The following is an 18138-nucleotide window of genomic DNA, read 5'->3' as shown; positions in this document are numbered from 1 at the left end:
AAGGAAGGAAGGAAGGAAGGAAGGAAGGAAGGAAGGAAGGAAGGAAGGAAGGAAGGAAGGAAGGAAGGAAGGAAGAGAGGGTAAAGTAACAGGAAATATTAGAAATGAGAGCAAGTCAGAGTCTGTCCTATGCGATTGTGCCAGAATGACACATGTGTGAGGTACATATGACAGGCCACCAGGAAAGGAGGACCAGGGGACTGGAACTCACCTGGTCAAAGGTCCTCTCCAGGCAGGAGTCTCTTTCTTCAGCCTTCAGAACTAACAGATACTTAATTTCTGCTGATACAAACTGTGATGTCATGCCTGATAATTTCTCGTGATCTCTTCATAGTTTTCACGTTCATGTCTATTTTTGTGTTTCTTTAAGAGACTGCCTCTTTAAATATAATATTAAAACTTCAGTATGCCTCCCAAAGGTCCCCTTGTTCTCCTCCACAGATACCTGTATTATGACTTACCAACATGCCCACCACATTGTCATAAAGTGATGGTGTTGGGTCTGTAGCTCCCCCCGCTTCCTGAATACAGGCACCACTTTTCACATATTTTCACATGGCATTTTACACAGGACATGCCATGCATCTGTCAAGTGGCAGAATGAAGTGACCCGGACTCAGTCGAGATCACCTTTGCTTTTAGAATTCAATTGCCCACTATTCGTGTGGTTTGTGTGTGTGTTTATTCGACTTAAACATTCTGGAGAAAAGAGTGCTGAAGAATCATCTGGCTACTGAACAGCACTGAAAACCAGAAGCTATCATTAAGTCCAGTGAGGAGATCAGGTGCTTTGAAATAGCAAATCTCAAGGGAGAAAGTTCCAGTTAAGAATATATACACACACTAAATCCATAATAGCAGCCCATGGCATAAGTGAACAAGTAAGACGATCCACACAGAGCCTGGTCTTTTCTGTGCAATGTCCCTTCTCAAACACACCTTTGGTAAACTGGAGCAGTTGCTGATCAGAACCTGCAAATACAAGACTCCTCTATTTGACTGTATATTCAAGGGAGGGTGTGAGGTGTGACATACAGTACTCAGCAGCTCTATCAATCACAAGTTGTCCCTTGAAATGATAGGATTTATGGGGCTGGGGTGAATGCTGTTTGTAACAGAGTATTTTCTATGGGAATATAACCAAAATTACAATGAAATGACTGACATAAGAAAGTGTAAACTCTCTTTACTTGTGTACTCCCCCTGTTCCATTCTTGCCATTCTTTCCTGTATCTCAAGGATGGTGGGTAGAACAGGGATGCACATATACACAAAGAAATGAATATACCCCAGATAATTTCCCAACCACTGCTTGACACTGGCCATCCTTTCTGTTAGAACATGCTCAAATTGAACAGGATTCATTTTTACCAAGAAAATGAAAAGCATTTGTTTTTATTATCTGATGTGTAGAAATAAGTCGTTGGTACCCAAAGCATCTCCCACAATCCCCCACAACTCAATTCCTGTTTCCTTACCTCCGTCACATGTGCAAGCTGTGAAACTGTCAACTCCATCACACAACTATTCAATAACTCGCTTCTTACCCCTTTGTTATATTATGGGCTTTCTTGAAAACATAATTACTCTGTCCTCAAATAAAAACCCACAAATTCATATTCACACAAACCCACAAATGTCTAGCTGGGCATAGTGGTACAGAGCTATACTTCCAGAACTGGAGAAGCTGAAGCTAGAGGACGCCAGCATGTCTGAGTCCATCCTAGGTTAAAGAGTGAGTCTGAAGCCATCCCAGACTACATGGCTCTACTTCAAAAACTCTACCTCAAAAACTCACACGCAGGAAGGAAGGAAGGAAGGAAGGAAGGAAGGAAGGAAGGAAGGAAGGAAGGAAGGAAGGAAGGAAGGAAGAAAGGATATTACATCATCTCTGCCTCATGAGAAACCTTGGTGCATGAGTGATTTACTAGGCAGGAGAAAGGATAGGCTAGTTATGATAGGACACTCCTGTAATCACAGCATCCAGGAAGCAATAGGACAAGAACCAAAAATCTGAAGCCAGGCCAGAATGATGCCTCAGAAGGTAAAGGCACTTGCCACCAAGACTGACAGCCCGCGTTTAATCCCTGGAACCCACATGGTGGAAGGAGAAAACCATTTCCCACAAGTTGTCCTCTGTCATATTCATGCCTATGTAATGCAGGTGAATGGACACTGTTCATGTATGCATACATGTACATGTGTGAACAGAGAGAGGAAAAAAGAGCGGGGAATATATATACATGAGTCAAAATAAACCTATAAAATTAAAAAAAAAATTTTTGAAGACATCCCAGGCTCATAGTTAAACTCTAAAACAAAGAAGCAAAGAAACAAGAAGTATTGGAGGGATAACATTGTGGGAAATTTGAAACCTACAAGATATTTCACAATTTACATAAAATGTTATCTAAAGCAAGTTTGTAAATAATAAGAAATTACTAAGGGGGAAGGTGGTTATTTGTGTTTCTCATTCCCAATAGTGATGATGTGGATTGTTGGATCTTAAAAGATTATGTAGCTTTTATAAAAAAAATAAAAGATCATCTTCCACAGTATTCATCCAGTGATTAAACTAAATTGACATTTATCTACAAGTTGTTCATCTTTATTAATAGTTAAATGTAAAGCAAATAAACCTTATGTTCAAGCAAATTGATATTTAATAAGATCACAAAAAATTAAAATAGATGTCATCTTTAATTTTTATTTCACATTAATTCATCACATTAATTAGATAATAAATAGCATTATTTATTATCTAAGTATACCCAGTTATGCAAATTTACAGGGTTTTCTCTTCACATAGTCACCTTCCTAATATACATACAACAGAACACAGAACACATTTGCAATATTCAGCCTGTCAAACCTTGCCTGGGACAAACAAGATTCTCAGTAGCTTTATTATTCTACATGTGGATAAATACAGTTCTCAATAACTGACATGAATCAGGACTGCTGAAAAAGACCTGAATACATTCTTATTCCATCTGGGGTTATGTGGACTTGTCTATTTTAACATGGTCTTTTAAATGTTGAGTTACAATTCGGTGTATAACATATCTCTGGGAGGTCCTGAAAATACCCTGAGTGGCTTACGTGGTTGTTTCTAGAACTCTTGAAATCTGCAGGGTTGACATGAGACCTACCACCAGTGTAGCAGTGTTAAGACTCTAGTGCTGTGTATTCATCAAAGGTATCTTCAGAAGTAGTAATCAACAATCAACATTATTATCCCTCTTCTGTTTTTTGTTTCTCTAATCTTGCCAGGATAGTAAATGAGCAATTATTGTTCCATTAGGCGAAGAAAAAGGACAAACCATTGCAACCCAGTGCTAATTTTTTTTAAAAAAAAGAAACAATCATATTGAATTAAAAAATTGAAAACTTTAGATCAGCCTTCTTGAACTTCGAATATGAGACAGTCAGATTAGGATGCTAAATGACCGCATGCTCATTCTGCTCAATGTTGCCCATGAGATCTTTCGTGTCGCTTGTTCCTGGACTCAGATTACTGTTGAAGTAGAGAGTGTTTTCAAAGGTGGCCTCTTGAGGTATGTGCAACGCATGCCTTTTCTTATATAAGAAATAGGCTGCAACACCGGCACCTATCACAATCAGGAGGACCACGATGACCACTCCTGCTGCTTTAGAAGAGCCCTTGGGTTGAGGATCCATCTTCCTTTGGTCAGCTACAAACAATGAAACCAGTAGCAAACAAGTGGAACATGGGAGGGGGAGGGGTGGGGGACAGATGCTTCAGAAAGCAGCACAGCTGACCTTACTGGGATGCTTTGATGCATGAATATTCTTTAAAATAGTATTCGTCACATAGAAGACACTTTAACTTGTTCAGATGAGTTTGGGGTTAGTAGAATATTTACCTCTTTATGTAACACTGAGATAGTACATCAGTTGGAATTCACACTTATCTCTTGTATCAAAATAACTAAATGGCTGGAGGGAAACCTCAGTGGTTAGGAGCACCTAATGCCCTTCCAGAAAACCAGAGGTTTCAGAGAGCGACAGACAGACAGACAGACAGACAGACAGGCAGACAGACAAAGATAGCCCCACACAAACATATTACAAAAATATAAATCTTTTAAAAATAAAATAATAATGTAAAATAATGTAAGACTGCTTACAAACATACTTTTGATAAATAAAGTGGTGGTGGTTGGTGTAGCAATTACAAATAAAATTTAAAACTAGGAGAAATTTATAATGGAAATCTGAACTTCTGAAAAAAATTAATAAACAAATATTCATGAGATCAATAGGGTGTTTATAAGTAAGCCATTGATCTCATTTTGAGTTCCTATAGCAATTACCAAAATAGGTAAAATACGATTAGTTACCTAATGCACATTGTCCATAAAGATGAAAACAAACTTAAGAAACAAAAAAGGAAAAGGAGAGACCTAGAAAGACATTGAAGGAAATGTCTTTCATAGGATCTCACGAGGCAACTTTTTGTAATTAAGCAACATCTTCAAGAACTTTTTAAAATAAAAATAGAAATTTGTTGTTCTTAAACATCATGAAAGGTGGATTGTGGCCTAATGATAAAGGTTAGTGTGAGCCATTCTACCAAAAGTGAAGGAAGAGAAGGAGGGATACTATAGCTTTTAAAACAAGCAGAATCATATGACTAATGGTAACCTTGAGGTTTCATAATGATCTTACCTTTGGTTGTGATGGATGAGTGTGTAGTTACAGGATCAATAACTGTTTGAAAGAAGGAAAATAAATGTTATAAAAAAACATAACAGCAAAATGTAGATAAATTGTATTCAGGCCAGAGATGACATCTTCCATTGTTAACTGTGATGTGATCTGAATGGCTGTAATCTGATGGGTTCTCATGTGATCTGATGCAATGTGATGTCATTTGATGTCATGCCATGGGATATGAATGCACAGATGGTATGATTGATATCTATGAAGGCCTTGGCATATAAATAGAAAAAATATCTGTACCTTCAGCCACCTACTACCTATATACATACCTGTCTTCCTGTCCTTCCATCCATTTTTCTATGCCTTTCTATGCAACTGCAGCATTCTATGATGATAAGTTTGAATATGCTAGAAGATTTGAAAATATGAACTTTCAAGTTTTATGTGAACACTAATACATCTAAACACCTATGAAATTCATGTGTAGTTAAAGTAATCTAAACTAGGGGTTTTGAAATTGGCACACCGAATTCTAAATTGTTACAAGACATTTGACTGTAAAGTAAAGTAAGACACCAGCATTGGTCCAAAGATTGTAACCACAGTTCTATACCAAAGGGTGGAATCTTAAAGCAGAGTTACAAACTAAAAATCTACATAGTTCCAAAACAATAAGACCTATTGAGGCAACAGAACTACATTCACTGCTTTCTTGTTTGCTTGCTTACTTGCTTGCTTGCTTGCTTGCTTGCTTGCTTGCTTGCTTGCTTGCTGCTTGCTTGCGTGATTATAGTAATAGGAATCAAAGTCAGGGTCCTATCCATGCCAAGCAAGGGCTGTTACTGAACTACCCCAGGCCTCCCCATTTATTTATTTCAGGTTTCAATTAATAATTTTTTCTTGGGAAAGATAATTCATCAGGTAGAATGGCATAAAATATCACTCAAGTATAGTTAGTGGCGCACAGAGGTTTACCAGTTGTTTTTCTTTCCATGCTCTACCACTCACTCTCAGATGGAGACTGGGCTAGTTTTATGATTTAATTCTCTGGCTTCTTATGATGTGGACTAGTGACTGTTCTTCCCTTTCCCTAGTGCAGTAGCACTGTGGAGATAAGCTGTCTAGACTGCTTGCAACTTAGCAGAACATTAAAATGTACCAATAAATCAAGTTTTGGGAGAGCCACCACCTTTCACTCAAAGCTACAGGTGGAGATTGATCCTCACGGCAGGGCCAATAGAGGGGAAAGATAAGGAAAGAGGATGCAACCATCCTAGTTCTTTGTCAGCATGTTACAGTCAGAGAGAGATGGTGGCCTAGGAACATATAACTATGGTACCAAAGGTTTAACTTACTTTTTGGCATTTTACAAATAAATCCTTTGTATGAAGAACAGTGGATATTATTCCAAAGGCCGGAAGATGAAGCTAGAACTACACAATCATTCCGTTCACCAGACGGATCGCCTGTTTTCCAGTTGACAAAGGAGACAGGATTGTCGTTCAACCAAAGCCACTTCCCTGGTCATCAAATAAAACCAGCGAAAGCACAAGTTAAAAATAATCGTTTTTATATTCTTCTCCTTAACATGAAATGCCTAAGCCTATTATTATTATATTATGCTAAAACCAATGGTTTCTACAACTTCTATCAGGCAAGACACTAATAGGAAATTGTTGCTGAGAAGAAAAACAAGAATATATTTGTTAGATTGCTTTAGTTGAAAATTTATTTCTACTTACTGGGAAAAATTAAATTCATATTTCTCTAGCATTTTTATTATGGCAGGAAGAAAAAGAAACTGTTCTCTGAATATTTTTTAAATAAAAGCTGTAGGAGAGCCTTTTAATTGACAACATTCAGGGCTGGACAATATGTGGGTCATTTAAACTTTTGGTTATTGCAAATAAAGTATGATTTTAACTTTTCAAACTCAGCACAGATTAATAATTATTTAAGGCAAAGCTTGCTGGAACCAAAACATTGTTTTATATACAACATTTAAAAAACATTACCTTTTGCCGGGCGTGGTGGCGCACGCCTTTAATCCCAGCACTCTGGAGGCAGAGGCAGGCGGATTTCTGAGTTCGAGGCCAGCCTGGTCTACAAAGTGAGTGCCAGGACAGCCAGAGCTACACAGAGAAACCCTGTCTCGAACCCCCCCCCCCAAAAAAAAAAAAAAACATTAGCTTTTAAAGAATTTTTGCAAGAATTACCTTCAACATTTCGGAACATGCCTATCCAAAAATTGGTTTTACTTTTAAGAGGTTCAACACGGTATGACAGAAAACTGGACTCAGCAGCAGTCTCGATGGAAACCAGGGAGGCACCTGAAAAGTAGAAGATAATAATGAGAGTAGCTAAGAACATTCCTGAGAACAGTACTGATATTAAAATCAATAAATGGTGACCCAAGCTCTATTCAAGGCTCAATACATTGTAGGAGTGTTAGCCCAGGACCATGCATGGAATTATTCAAATACTGAAGAGAGAACTGAACACCTGTCAGACAAGGTTCCACAGACAACTCTCTATCAATCACCAGTGTTCACTTTTATAGTAAAATTCTATAGTTTAGTAATAACTAATATATTTTAAGCAGTCATAACAGTTTGCCTTGGACCTTATAAGCATTCTTTTACCAAATTTTTCTAGGACCATAAAATAAATACTTTTGTTAACCTATTTTACAGATAAGAACAATAAAACACACACATAAATAATTCATTGCCTGGGCTCCCAGCACTAACTGAGCACAGAATCCAGTATGACCCAGGAATTCTGAACCTGGAGAGGTAATATTAACCATTTGGGTATCCATCTATAAACTGAGTTCTGAGTTATCCCCTCAGTGACTGCTAATTGCATGCTTACTTAATCCATCATTGACTATACTTCACAGCTATTAAGCATTTGAAAATACTTCTGACACATTTTGATCAGTGAGAACTGCTCCTTTTATCTGCTAGATAATACAACACCTAAAACTGAAAATGAAGTTTGTGCATATTCATTGTAAAATTAAAAATCAAAACGCTTAAGCAACATGTAAGATTTTTTTTAATTTTAAAAAGTCAGACATATTGCAAGTCCTCTGCAAAACAATGGGAATACTTTCTTAGCCATGGGCTGGCAATGACTCAAGGAAGACAGGAGGGAGAGGTAGAGAGGGAAGGAGGGAGGGAGGAAGGAGAGAGAGAGAGAGACAGAGAGAGAGACAGAGAGAGAATATGATCATGGTAATATGCCCACAGCCTTTCTCTAGCCCTGAGTACCTTTGAAAGCCAAAATCCCAACAATCACAATGAAAACCAGCAATCCAGCAGCCACAGGGGGTGTCAGAATAAATTTGGAGCTCTTTTCAAGTTATGAAGTTCATTGTAATCCTCATGGCAACTACTAACAAAATAACTAAACAGGAAATAAAGGTTCCTTAGCTTAAAGTGGGGCTGGAACTCAATAAGCTTACTGTATAATTCAGAAATCATAAGTTGAATGAACCATTCTAAGTTGGAAATTCTTTTTAACTTGGACATAGTGTTGTGTGCTTGCTATCCCAGCACTTGGGAGGCAAAGGCAGATAGATCAGGAGTTCAAAGTTATACTTGACTAAATTTCAAATTCAAAGCCAGTGGAATATGTGAGCCCTGTCTCAAAACAACTACATCAAAGTTATCTTTACCACTTTTGAGATTGAGTTTGATATTGTTTTTCCTTAAAAATAAAATATACAGGCATAAAAACACTTCTATTAACAATAAAGAAGTCAGTTCCTAATCAGTTATAAAATCTAAATTTATTAGCAAAGAAGAAATATAATGCTTTGAGTAACTTAGGATCAGAACCCTAAGAATTTAGAATGTTTGAATAGAAATTTATACTTTATTTTTCCCCACCCCGAAAATTATATTTTAATAAGAAGGCTTTTAAACCTAAATTCGTCAAACTTTTGAGGTTACAAATTATAAATTACATTTGTGGGAAATGATGTTGGCCATTCTGTTAATAAAAACTTATTTTACAAAATACACATGTGGTTGGGGATGTAGCTCACTGGCAGAGCTGTAGAGTACTTACCTAGGAATGCCCTATATTTGATCCTCAGGAACAGAAAATAATAGAAAGCCACTTAGATCCCTTACATTTTAATTTATAGTATTTTTAATATCATTTATCGAAAATAGATTATTATGGGATTTTCTTTCAGGAAATGTGACACTCACCCATTCGAAGGCATTCCAGAGAAGCCTGACCCCAACTTCTTGTAAAAGAAGATTCAAAATAGTAGCAATGGCCATAGAAAGGAATCCATGCAGTCTGTTCTGACTCTGGACACTTGCCAGGCAGTTGTGGAGGTTCAGTAGCAGGGATTTCTATAAGTAAACATGTATTTAAAGCATAATCAAAATAAATCATAAATAAAAGCTGGGGTTGCTGCAATATGTGGGGTCTTATTTTTATAGCTAAGGAAAATTACATCCTCTATCATTACATATAATTTACTGATGTTCGTTATCTAGGGCCACCATTTTTCTTGGGTTTTCACTTACTTTACTGTTTCAAATATATTTAGAAAATAGTGGTCATGTGTTGTGGATGGCCCTGGTGTTGCTGTATTTTGATGTTAATTCAAATTTCCCAGGAGGGGTTGTCTGGAATGAGGAATGAACCACTCATACTCAGGTGACTCCTTGTGAACCATCCCCTAATGAATAAAGGAATCAGTCACTGGGCGAGTAGGCAGGAAGTAGGCAACTTCCAGAGGAAGAGAGGAAATAGGAGAGAGTTAGGACTCTTTGGACAGGAATATTATATCAGAAGGACAAGCTGTAGCCGCTAGTGTCTCCCAGTTTCAATGGTGGATCTGGCAAAATTCGCCACCAGAGGATTTGGATTTGATATGGTTTATAAGGTTTAGGATTTGAGTTGTTGTGCCGGGAGATTGAGTTACCATTGTTTCAGAGAAGAGGAAGAAGGAGGAGGAGGAGGAGGAGGAGAAAAGGGAAATAGCTAGAATTGATTGTATAGCCATAATTTCATTTAGTAGAAATCTTTATAATTGTTACTAAGTTGAAGTCATTATATCTTTTTGGTAGAAAATTTATTTTTATACAAAATCAAGATTTTCATTAGTATAAATTTCTTTTTTTGATACAAAATTTTGTAAGTACAAGGCTTGGACCCAGTCCTTCTATAAATGCCATTATAAACTGATCTGAGATGTTTAAGCCTGTGAATTAAGGGCCAAATAGCAAATTATAGCTCTGAGTTTATTGTTAGGATGTTTTCAGACATTTTACTTAGAAATAGCTGAGGGTAATTAGTGGACAACAGTCCAGATTTCTTTACATAGATAGTTGGTTTTCAAAAATGTCAGAAATCCACAGATGTGACATTTAATGTTATTTATACACTGTTGAGACAAATCTGTTCCTAACAGCTTCCCATTTGTGGATTCAAAGAGGCAACTGAGCATCTCTACCTCCAGCTGAGGTTGTGCATTGTGGCTACGGGGCCACTAGGCAGAAATTGCCTATTCTCTCCTGCAGACCTGTACTGTTCTTGAAAGGGTACAATTTACAGGTTAGGACAGCTTAGTTCTGCCAAGACAGAATAAGCTAGTCCTTAATGATTCCTGTTTTTCAAAGGTCTGTTAGATGACCCTGGGCCAGAAGGCTGAAGACTGATGCTCCAACTTCCTGACTTACTGGGGCTGTATGGATAGGCAGCTGTCTCAGCTCTGGAAGCTCTGTTAGGTTTCCAATGTCTTAGGATAGTGTTGGTCATTCTCAGATTTCTGATGGGGTTGAAAGACTACTTATAGTCTCATATCCAACCCAGGCTATTTAACATTGAAAGAATAGATTTGAGAGGATGGTTTTCAGATGGCATACAATCTGAAGCCAGGACGTAAGTTAGGTGTGGAATTATAAGTTTTTTAAGTTAGGATACATGACAGTATCCTATTTTATTGACAAAAATGATGGGCTGAGTGTTATGTCTATCTTGTACTTTATAAGTTACAAAAATGGTAATAGTTGTACTCAATTTATATTTGAGAGAAGAGTTTTGTTTTTTATTAGAACTGAAAGGGGAAGTGTTGTTGATGGCCCTGTATTTTGTTGATGATGCCTGTATTTTGATACTAATTCTGCTTTCCAGGAGGGGCTATTTGGACCAAGAAATGAGTCACATACTCAGGTGACTTCTTGTGAAACTTCCTTTGAATGAATAAAGGGACCAATCACTGGGCGAATAGGCAGGACTTCCAGGTTGAATAGAGGAAGAGAGGAAGCAGAGGGAGAGTTAGGGTTTTTGAATGGACATAGTGAGAGGGCAAGATGTAGCTACTACTGTCCCACAGAATCCTCTAGGATTTGCCACCAGAGGATTTAGATTTAATATGGCTTACAAGATTAGGATTCTAGTTGTTGCACCTAGTGATTGAGTTACCGTTGTTTCTTAACTAAGTATGTGTGGTGTTTTCCTATGTTTGACTATGTTCAAGAGAGAAAGATATGGTGGCAAAGGGTCGATTTGCCACATGTGCACCACAAAGGCCATGGGGGTATTGAAGCATGGGGCTGCTGTGGTAATGACCCACCAGTGGGAACTTAATGAGCTGGGTGGAGAGATTTTGGATCTCTAAGTCAGAGAGTCTCCATGGGATAAGAATTAGCTGGTGAAACCACTGGGGCTGGGTGTAGAATGCGAAGTTGCCATTCCTTTTAATATTTCCCACAAAAGCCTTGAATCTTAACTCCTCATAATTTACAATGAATGATGTTTAGATTTCTGCAATGATGTTTGAGATTAAAGTTGGGAGTGGTGGCATATGCCTATAAACCCAGCAGTCTGGAGATAGAGGTGGGTGAAGCTGTGGTCCACCTTGGTCTACATAGCAAGACCCAGTCTCAAATAAACAAACAAACAAATAAAAATGATACAAGTTTAACAGATTATGTCAAAATAATTAATAAAGTAGATTTCCTTGCCCAGCCACTTCTTTTCTGAGATTCTAAGTCCTGTAATGCCCTCTCTGCTATGGACAGCTGTGACAAACTGCCCTCCCTTGAATCTAGGACTATGTCCATAGCTTTGCTGATTGTACTCAATCTGTAAGTACCCTGGAGTAACTCTGCTGAAGCACGTGTGCTGTTGACACCAAATGGAAGGCCACCTTCTTGGAGAATCTGTCACTGGAGATTTAGAGGACAATTTTTTTTCTTTTAAATAATAAGAAGTTTTATTACCAGAGGAAATCAAAGAGATTTTCCTAAAGTTATGGTAGTTTGGGAAGAGATGAAGGATAGAGGATCTAAAATGGCCTCAATCAAATGTCTTTTGCCTCACCAAGATTGTCCAAAAAGAAAGAGGCATGGTATGTTTGTCAGACATCAGAGGACAATTTCAAGAGCAAACATTCAGAAATCTATCAGGAGCAAGTAAATCCTAGAAATGATGAGATTTCTATCTCCATCATTTCTACCTGTGCATATTGGTTGATAGCCAGGTCCATCTTTTTGTTAGGTTGAGCAGACATTCTATTTTGCTCTCAGCTACTCAGGATACACTACTGGTTAATAAAGTCAGCAATGATGGGTAATAGTTTACTTCAGACAAATTTGAGATTCCCCAACCTCCTTTTGTATATCCAATTACCGTCTGATTTTTTGCAGAGAAAATAAAAACTTTCATTGCAGTATGATGTTCTCCAGTAGCCATCAACATCCATGTAAACACATGCTGACTTAAGCTTCGGCTCGTCAGCACCCCAGTTAGTGTACCGCACCCTCCATCTATCCGTCCAAGTATATTCATTATTGGTCTGCACAAATAAAAACAAGCATGACACTTCAGTCTTCCTTCTCACAGAAAGCATGAAAGAAACAAGCAATAAGTAAGTATAGTACTTAAGGCTGTAATTGAACACAGAACCTTAAACATTGAAATATCTTAATAAATCATAAGTCATTGCTACCAACTCAAATTCAGTAAAAGCACTTTGTCTTAAAAGTTTTTATTTCATGACCATCTTTAGGTTTATAACCTGGAAAATATTTTCTTTCTTTCTTTCTTTTTTTCTTTTTTTTTTTTTTTTTTTTTTAGAGAGAAGAAGAAAGGGGAGAGAAAGTTTTGAGAAATGTGTATGTATGTGTGTGTTGGAGAGGGAGAGAGAGAACAGGGGAAGGATAGAGAAGAGGGAAGAGAAGAGAAAGAAGGAGAGAGAAGGGGAAAGGGGAGAGAGAGAAGAGGAGAGAGGGGGAGGATGAGAGAGAGGGAAAGAAATAGAGAATGAGAACAGAACATTAGGTTAGTACAGAGATGAAGATGATCCCTTGGATGGGGTTGAGGGAGTGGGAGAACATGATCAAAATTATATGTATGAATACAAAACTGAGGAAAGAAGTTATAACTGATGGTTTATAAAAGACAATTAGTACGAAAAGAAGACAGTGACTAAGGAGTATGTGTCTTATTCCATAAAGCTGCAAAGCTGCCTTTGCTTTCAGGTTCTCATGACCAAAGAGAAGTTACATCCTTACAACAATAAAATATTTATCTTACTGAAATTAAAGAAACATCTATATCATGGAACCCCAAAAGAAAGCCTCGTTTGTTCTCATGACCTTGTTCTGCTGCTGAGGCACCAATGGCAAGTGATAGCTGAGACCATTTATCCTGTATACTCTAGAGGAGCTTGGATCTTGATATGACACCAGTGGCCTTTCAACTATGTGGATTGTGCTATTTTTTAAAAGCTGGTTGTTTTACTCCACTTGCACATTTGAGATATCTTCTTATTAAATTTAGACAAAGAAATGTATGATCTCATCCAAGCTAATTAGCAATATAAAAATACCACTTATCAATAATAGTATATGATCTAAAAGTGGTTTTATAAGTAATGCCTAAGTACAGCATTATGAAACATTAGCCAAGGAGAAATAGTTTTTTAAGGCTGAAACACTTTCCTCATCTTAATTCCATAATTTAATTTACCAAGACAATCACTAAAGACCCATAAGGAGAAATTAAAAGCACATTTTATCTCAAGGTGGAATTGTGCAACTTTCTCTCATTTACTCAAATTATTCTTGCATATCATTGACTCTGGAGGTGTCATGAAAATGGCATTACTATTCTAATCATAAATATCAACGTTGAGGGAAAGTATTTAATCTTTCAAAATATATATGATGGCCAGTTTGAAACATATTTATGAAAAGAATTGAATGACTTATCAGATCATTAATTATCTAAAAAATAATCAACAGAAATGTGAAAATCTCTTATCTAAGCACAATCACCAAAACCACATGGAGCTAATTATTTTAAATATTCTTCACCCTATTGAGGAAGTACCTGGTATATGATTAGATTGCTTATCTCTGCATCACAACATAAAGCTTGGCAAAACCTGACCTCAGTTCACTATCCAATTTTACACCTTTCTTTCCTTCTCATCCTCTCTGGTACCCTCCGTCAGCCCTTACCACCCTGAGCAATGTCTTAAGATGCTGAGTATCTTTGGATAATGGCAAAGATCAATAGTAGAATCCTTGCTTAGCATATGTGAGGTTCAGATTTAACCCAAGTACTGAAAAAGACAATGGTTGAATTCTTCAAACAAACCCTCTTGAGCCACTCTCCTGCCCCAGGACCTCTGTAACAGTGCTTGCTGGTTTGCTAGCTATTGGGTGGGTGGAGAAATGATGGGTGGCATATGTCACAGAAGTCTCTACCTTATTGCCTCTCTTAGTTTGGAGTTTCATCCCTCACTTTGCCCCTGTCCCCCACCCTTCTCTCTCTGCTTTGGAATAAAAGGATGTGACTTCAGTGAAACACTTTTCATATAGATGGACACTCTATAAGTCTGGAACTCATAGCAATTCTAAACCGGTTTGCAACAAAACATGAAGAATCCTATCCCCTGTTCCCTATGCTCCTGACCTACTTTCTCTTCTCATACTGCAGCTGTGGAACTATGACACTGTAGAAGAATAAACAAATGCACAGAGCTGTTTAGATGTATAATATAATTTTGGGTATAACTATTCAAAGCCAATTATTGTAAATATCACAGAGTTCTCAGTTTGGATTCTGGCACATTATCACTAAGACTATTGACAGGGGAGCCTCATGTAAGTGTTCATCTGAAGAAACAGAAAAAGAAATACATTGGACTATAATTTACCAATCATATTAAGCTGTGAATATTCTAACATCTTACCAAGTTGCTGTTCAGGGCAATCCATATGGGTACATTAAATGGGTGCATTTTCATCCATGCAAATGCATTACTGTAGGGGTCTAGAATGCTAGCAAGCAGGGAAGTACGATCCTTACAATATGTCTCGGCTTCATGCCATGGTAGCTTCAATTTCATAAGGGAATAGCTGCTTTTCCCATATGTAACAAAGCCATCTTTTGGAGTTGTGGTTGGAGAAACAGGCAGGGAAGGGTCTAGAATAGAGAGATTATTTCCATTATCATTATCAATGAGCCAATATTGAGTACCTTCAGTATCAAACTCCCCTGATCATCTATCATAGACCTAAACACAAAATCATAAGTCCAAACTGGCAGGGCTTAAAATTATTTTCACCACGTATTTTACAACAAAAAACTAGTATCTCTCTGTGTGTGTACACATTAGTGTAAAGTAATGTGTGCATAGGAGCACATGTGTGGGGATGGACATGTGTATGCATGTGCATGTAGAACCAGGGGTCAACCTTGACGTTCTTTCCCTAGAAGCCAACACTGTAACTTTGAGAAGGGCCCTCTCACTGAGCTGGAATTACTCAAAGAGCGTGAGTTGGCTGGAAAGTAAGCCTGTCTCTTCTTTCCCACTGCTGGGATTAAAAGTGTGTGCCATCTCACTTGTCTTTTTATGTTAATTCGAGGGGTAGAACTCCTTACGTTTGCAAAGAAATCATTTGACTGTGAATTATCTCTCTAGCCCACAAAACTTTATTTTTAATCAACATGTCTGATTAAACAATTTTCAAATTGTGTGAAATATATATATATTATACATATGTGATTATACATGTGTATGTATATGCAAACATAGTTTGTATAAATATATTACATATAAATGTACACTATATATGTATATATATACACATTTATATTTATGTTTATATTTATATCTAATACATACATGCAGACAGACAGACAGACATAACACACACACAGCTGTAGAGAGAAAGTGTAGCAGTTCAGAACACTTGTCATTCTTGAAGCAGATCTGGGTTCAACTCCCAGCAAAAATATGATGTCTCACAACCATCCACAACATCAATTCAAGGCTATCTGATACCTTCTTTTGACCTCCATGGGAATCAGGCATGTACATGTCACACAGCCATGTAAAGCAAATCACCCATTTATATAAAATCAATTTAAAATTGTTTAAATATGTTTATATAGATACATATAAACAGACTTCTAAGTAGAAAACAAAGACTCTTGCCAATCTTCTGTGATCTAGCTAGTGCTCCATAAAGGAAAGGCCACAGTTTAATGCTACAATTTAAACAATATCTGTCTTCCTGACATCATTAATCTTTGCTTTTTTTCTCTTGGTCATTGAGCCATCTCTCTAGCCCCAGAAGATGCTCTTGATTATGACATGTGACCAAGAGAAAAAAAGCTTTGACTGGAATATAGACATGCCCTTAGAACACACCTTTAATCCTTAACAATGTAGGTAAGTTTAGTTTGTAGAAGAAAGCAGCCATGTTTGAAAGGAACATCTAATCAAGGGGCAGGAAAACTGATGAATCAGAAAACAATTTGACAGTATGAGTCAGAAATAGGATACACCCCAGTCTCATGAGAAAAGACTGGAAAGAGGATACTGAAGAGAGCAGTGTAGGGGTAGGAGGCAGTTTTATAGAAACTGGTTACAGAAAGAACAGGCTAAACACAGGTGAAGACAGAAGGAGTCAGAGAATAAGAAGGAGTCAGAAGACTGGCACAGATTTCCAGAGATAGTTTGAGGCCAAGCAGAGCAATTCAGTCAGAAGCCAAGAGAAGCCAGTTTGAATCAATCAGCATGAAGAGGAATTTGGGCCAGGATAGCTGAGTTGAACCAGCCAGCCAGAGGTTAGAAAGAAATAGAAAGCATGAGCCTCTTTAGCAGTAAGCTGCTAAGACAACAATTAAATCTGGAGAATAAAAGATATTTTTACAATGGGGCAATAGCCCTTCCTTTCTTTCCCTTTTATTTCCCAGCCACCGTGACATGGACATGTTTTTCCATGGCCTGCTCCACCTTGAATTTTGCCTCACCACAGGCCTAAAGTGATGGAGCCTAGAGACCAGACTCTAAGACACAGAGCCAAAGTAAACCTTTGCTGCTTTTATATTACTTCCTTTGGATATTTTCTCACAGTCACAAAAAGCTGACTGACATATAGTACAAGTTTCCAGTTTAAAAAAAAATTCACTTTAAGCTTAATCTGCATAGAACTTTCTGTAATGAGAAGGATCAGATTCATAAATATAGAAAATAGCACCTCTATGGAGAGGGGTAGACCATCTCTTTTGCCTGTCATGGACTCATGCGGCTTAAACCCAGTCCTTGTTGGAGAGATTTAGGCAAAACTTACCAGTCTGTGTTTGACATATATAGCCTTGTTTACTTTCACAGGTGTCATCCATCCAGGTGCCTGCCTCTCGTGAATTGCCACCAATCACAACAACACAGTCAGCCTGTCCATTTGTAGATTAGGAAAATGAAAGTAACAAGTATAAGTTAATAATGACTCATATCAATCCATTAGCACGAAAATGCACTCTCGTTTTTCTTTACTTACCATTTTTAAGATCATCCATCTACCCAGCTTATCTGACCCACCATCATGTCCCATGCATATCCCTCCCACCTGAACTTTTACTTCTTATGGCTTCTTATGTGTATTTCGTTTTATTTTAGTCTCACTATGTTTTCTGCCCTAAATTGCACACTCAGTGCCAAATAATTTCTACAAAGAAAATCACTTATCAACGGAATATATCTATCTACCCTGAATATAGCTATCAAGTTAACTGCCATAAAAGCCACATTGATCAGATCAGTCCCTACTCAGCCTTAGTCTTTGTTCTCCATTTGACAACACACAAACTCTCTCACAGAGCATCAGCATTTCTCTCAGTTCTGCTTACTTCTGAGCGTACCCCTACTTTCTCCTAACATAGAAAATCCCACTGCCCAGGAGAGGTATTGCTGGATCCTCCGGTAGTACTATGTCCAATTTTCTGAGGAACCGCCAGACTGATTTCCCAACCGGTAAAAAGGACACATGCTCCACTATGTTCATAGCAGCCCTATTTATAATAGCCAGGAGCTGGAAAGAACCCAGATGTCCCTCAACAGAGGAATGGATACAGAAATTATGGTACATTTACACAATGGAGTACTACTCAGCTATTAAAAAG

General features: G+C 37.7%; 1 protein-coding gene across 1 annotated transcript in view; it reads right to left on the bottom strand.

Annotated features, from left to right (window-relative positions):
* Positions 1–2592: 2592 nt before the first annotated feature.
* Positions 2593–18138, bottom strand: part of Mrc1 (mannose receptor C-type 1) — an 86119-nt gene continuing 70573 nt past the window's right edge. The window contains exons 23-30 of the mRNA XM_021155588.2: positions 17310–17412; positions 14921–15153; positions 12349–12514; positions 8910–9059; positions 6903–7016; positions 6042–6206; positions 4693–4734; positions 2593–3695 (exon numbers count right to left, since the gene is read on the bottom strand). Of these exons, the coding sequence (XP_021011247.1) occupies positions 3442–3695; positions 4693–4734; positions 6042–6206; positions 6903–7016; positions 8910–9059; positions 12349–12514; positions 14921–15153; positions 17310–17412 (1227 nt within the window). The 3' untranslated portion in view covers positions 2593–3441. The remainder of the gene's footprint in view (positions 3696–4692; positions 4735–6041; positions 6207–6902; positions 7017–8909; positions 9060–12348; positions 12515–14920; positions 15154–17309; positions 17413–18138) is intronic.

The sequence above is a fragment of the Mus caroli genome, chromosome 2, assembly GCF_900094665.2.
Source record: "Mus caroli chromosome 2, CAROLI_EIJ_v1.1, whole genome shotgun sequence".
Classification (NCBI taxonomy): Eukaryota; Metazoa; Chordata; class Mammalia; order Rodentia; family Muridae; genus Mus; species Mus caroli.
This window is presented reverse-complemented; position numbering and strand designations above follow the sequence as displayed.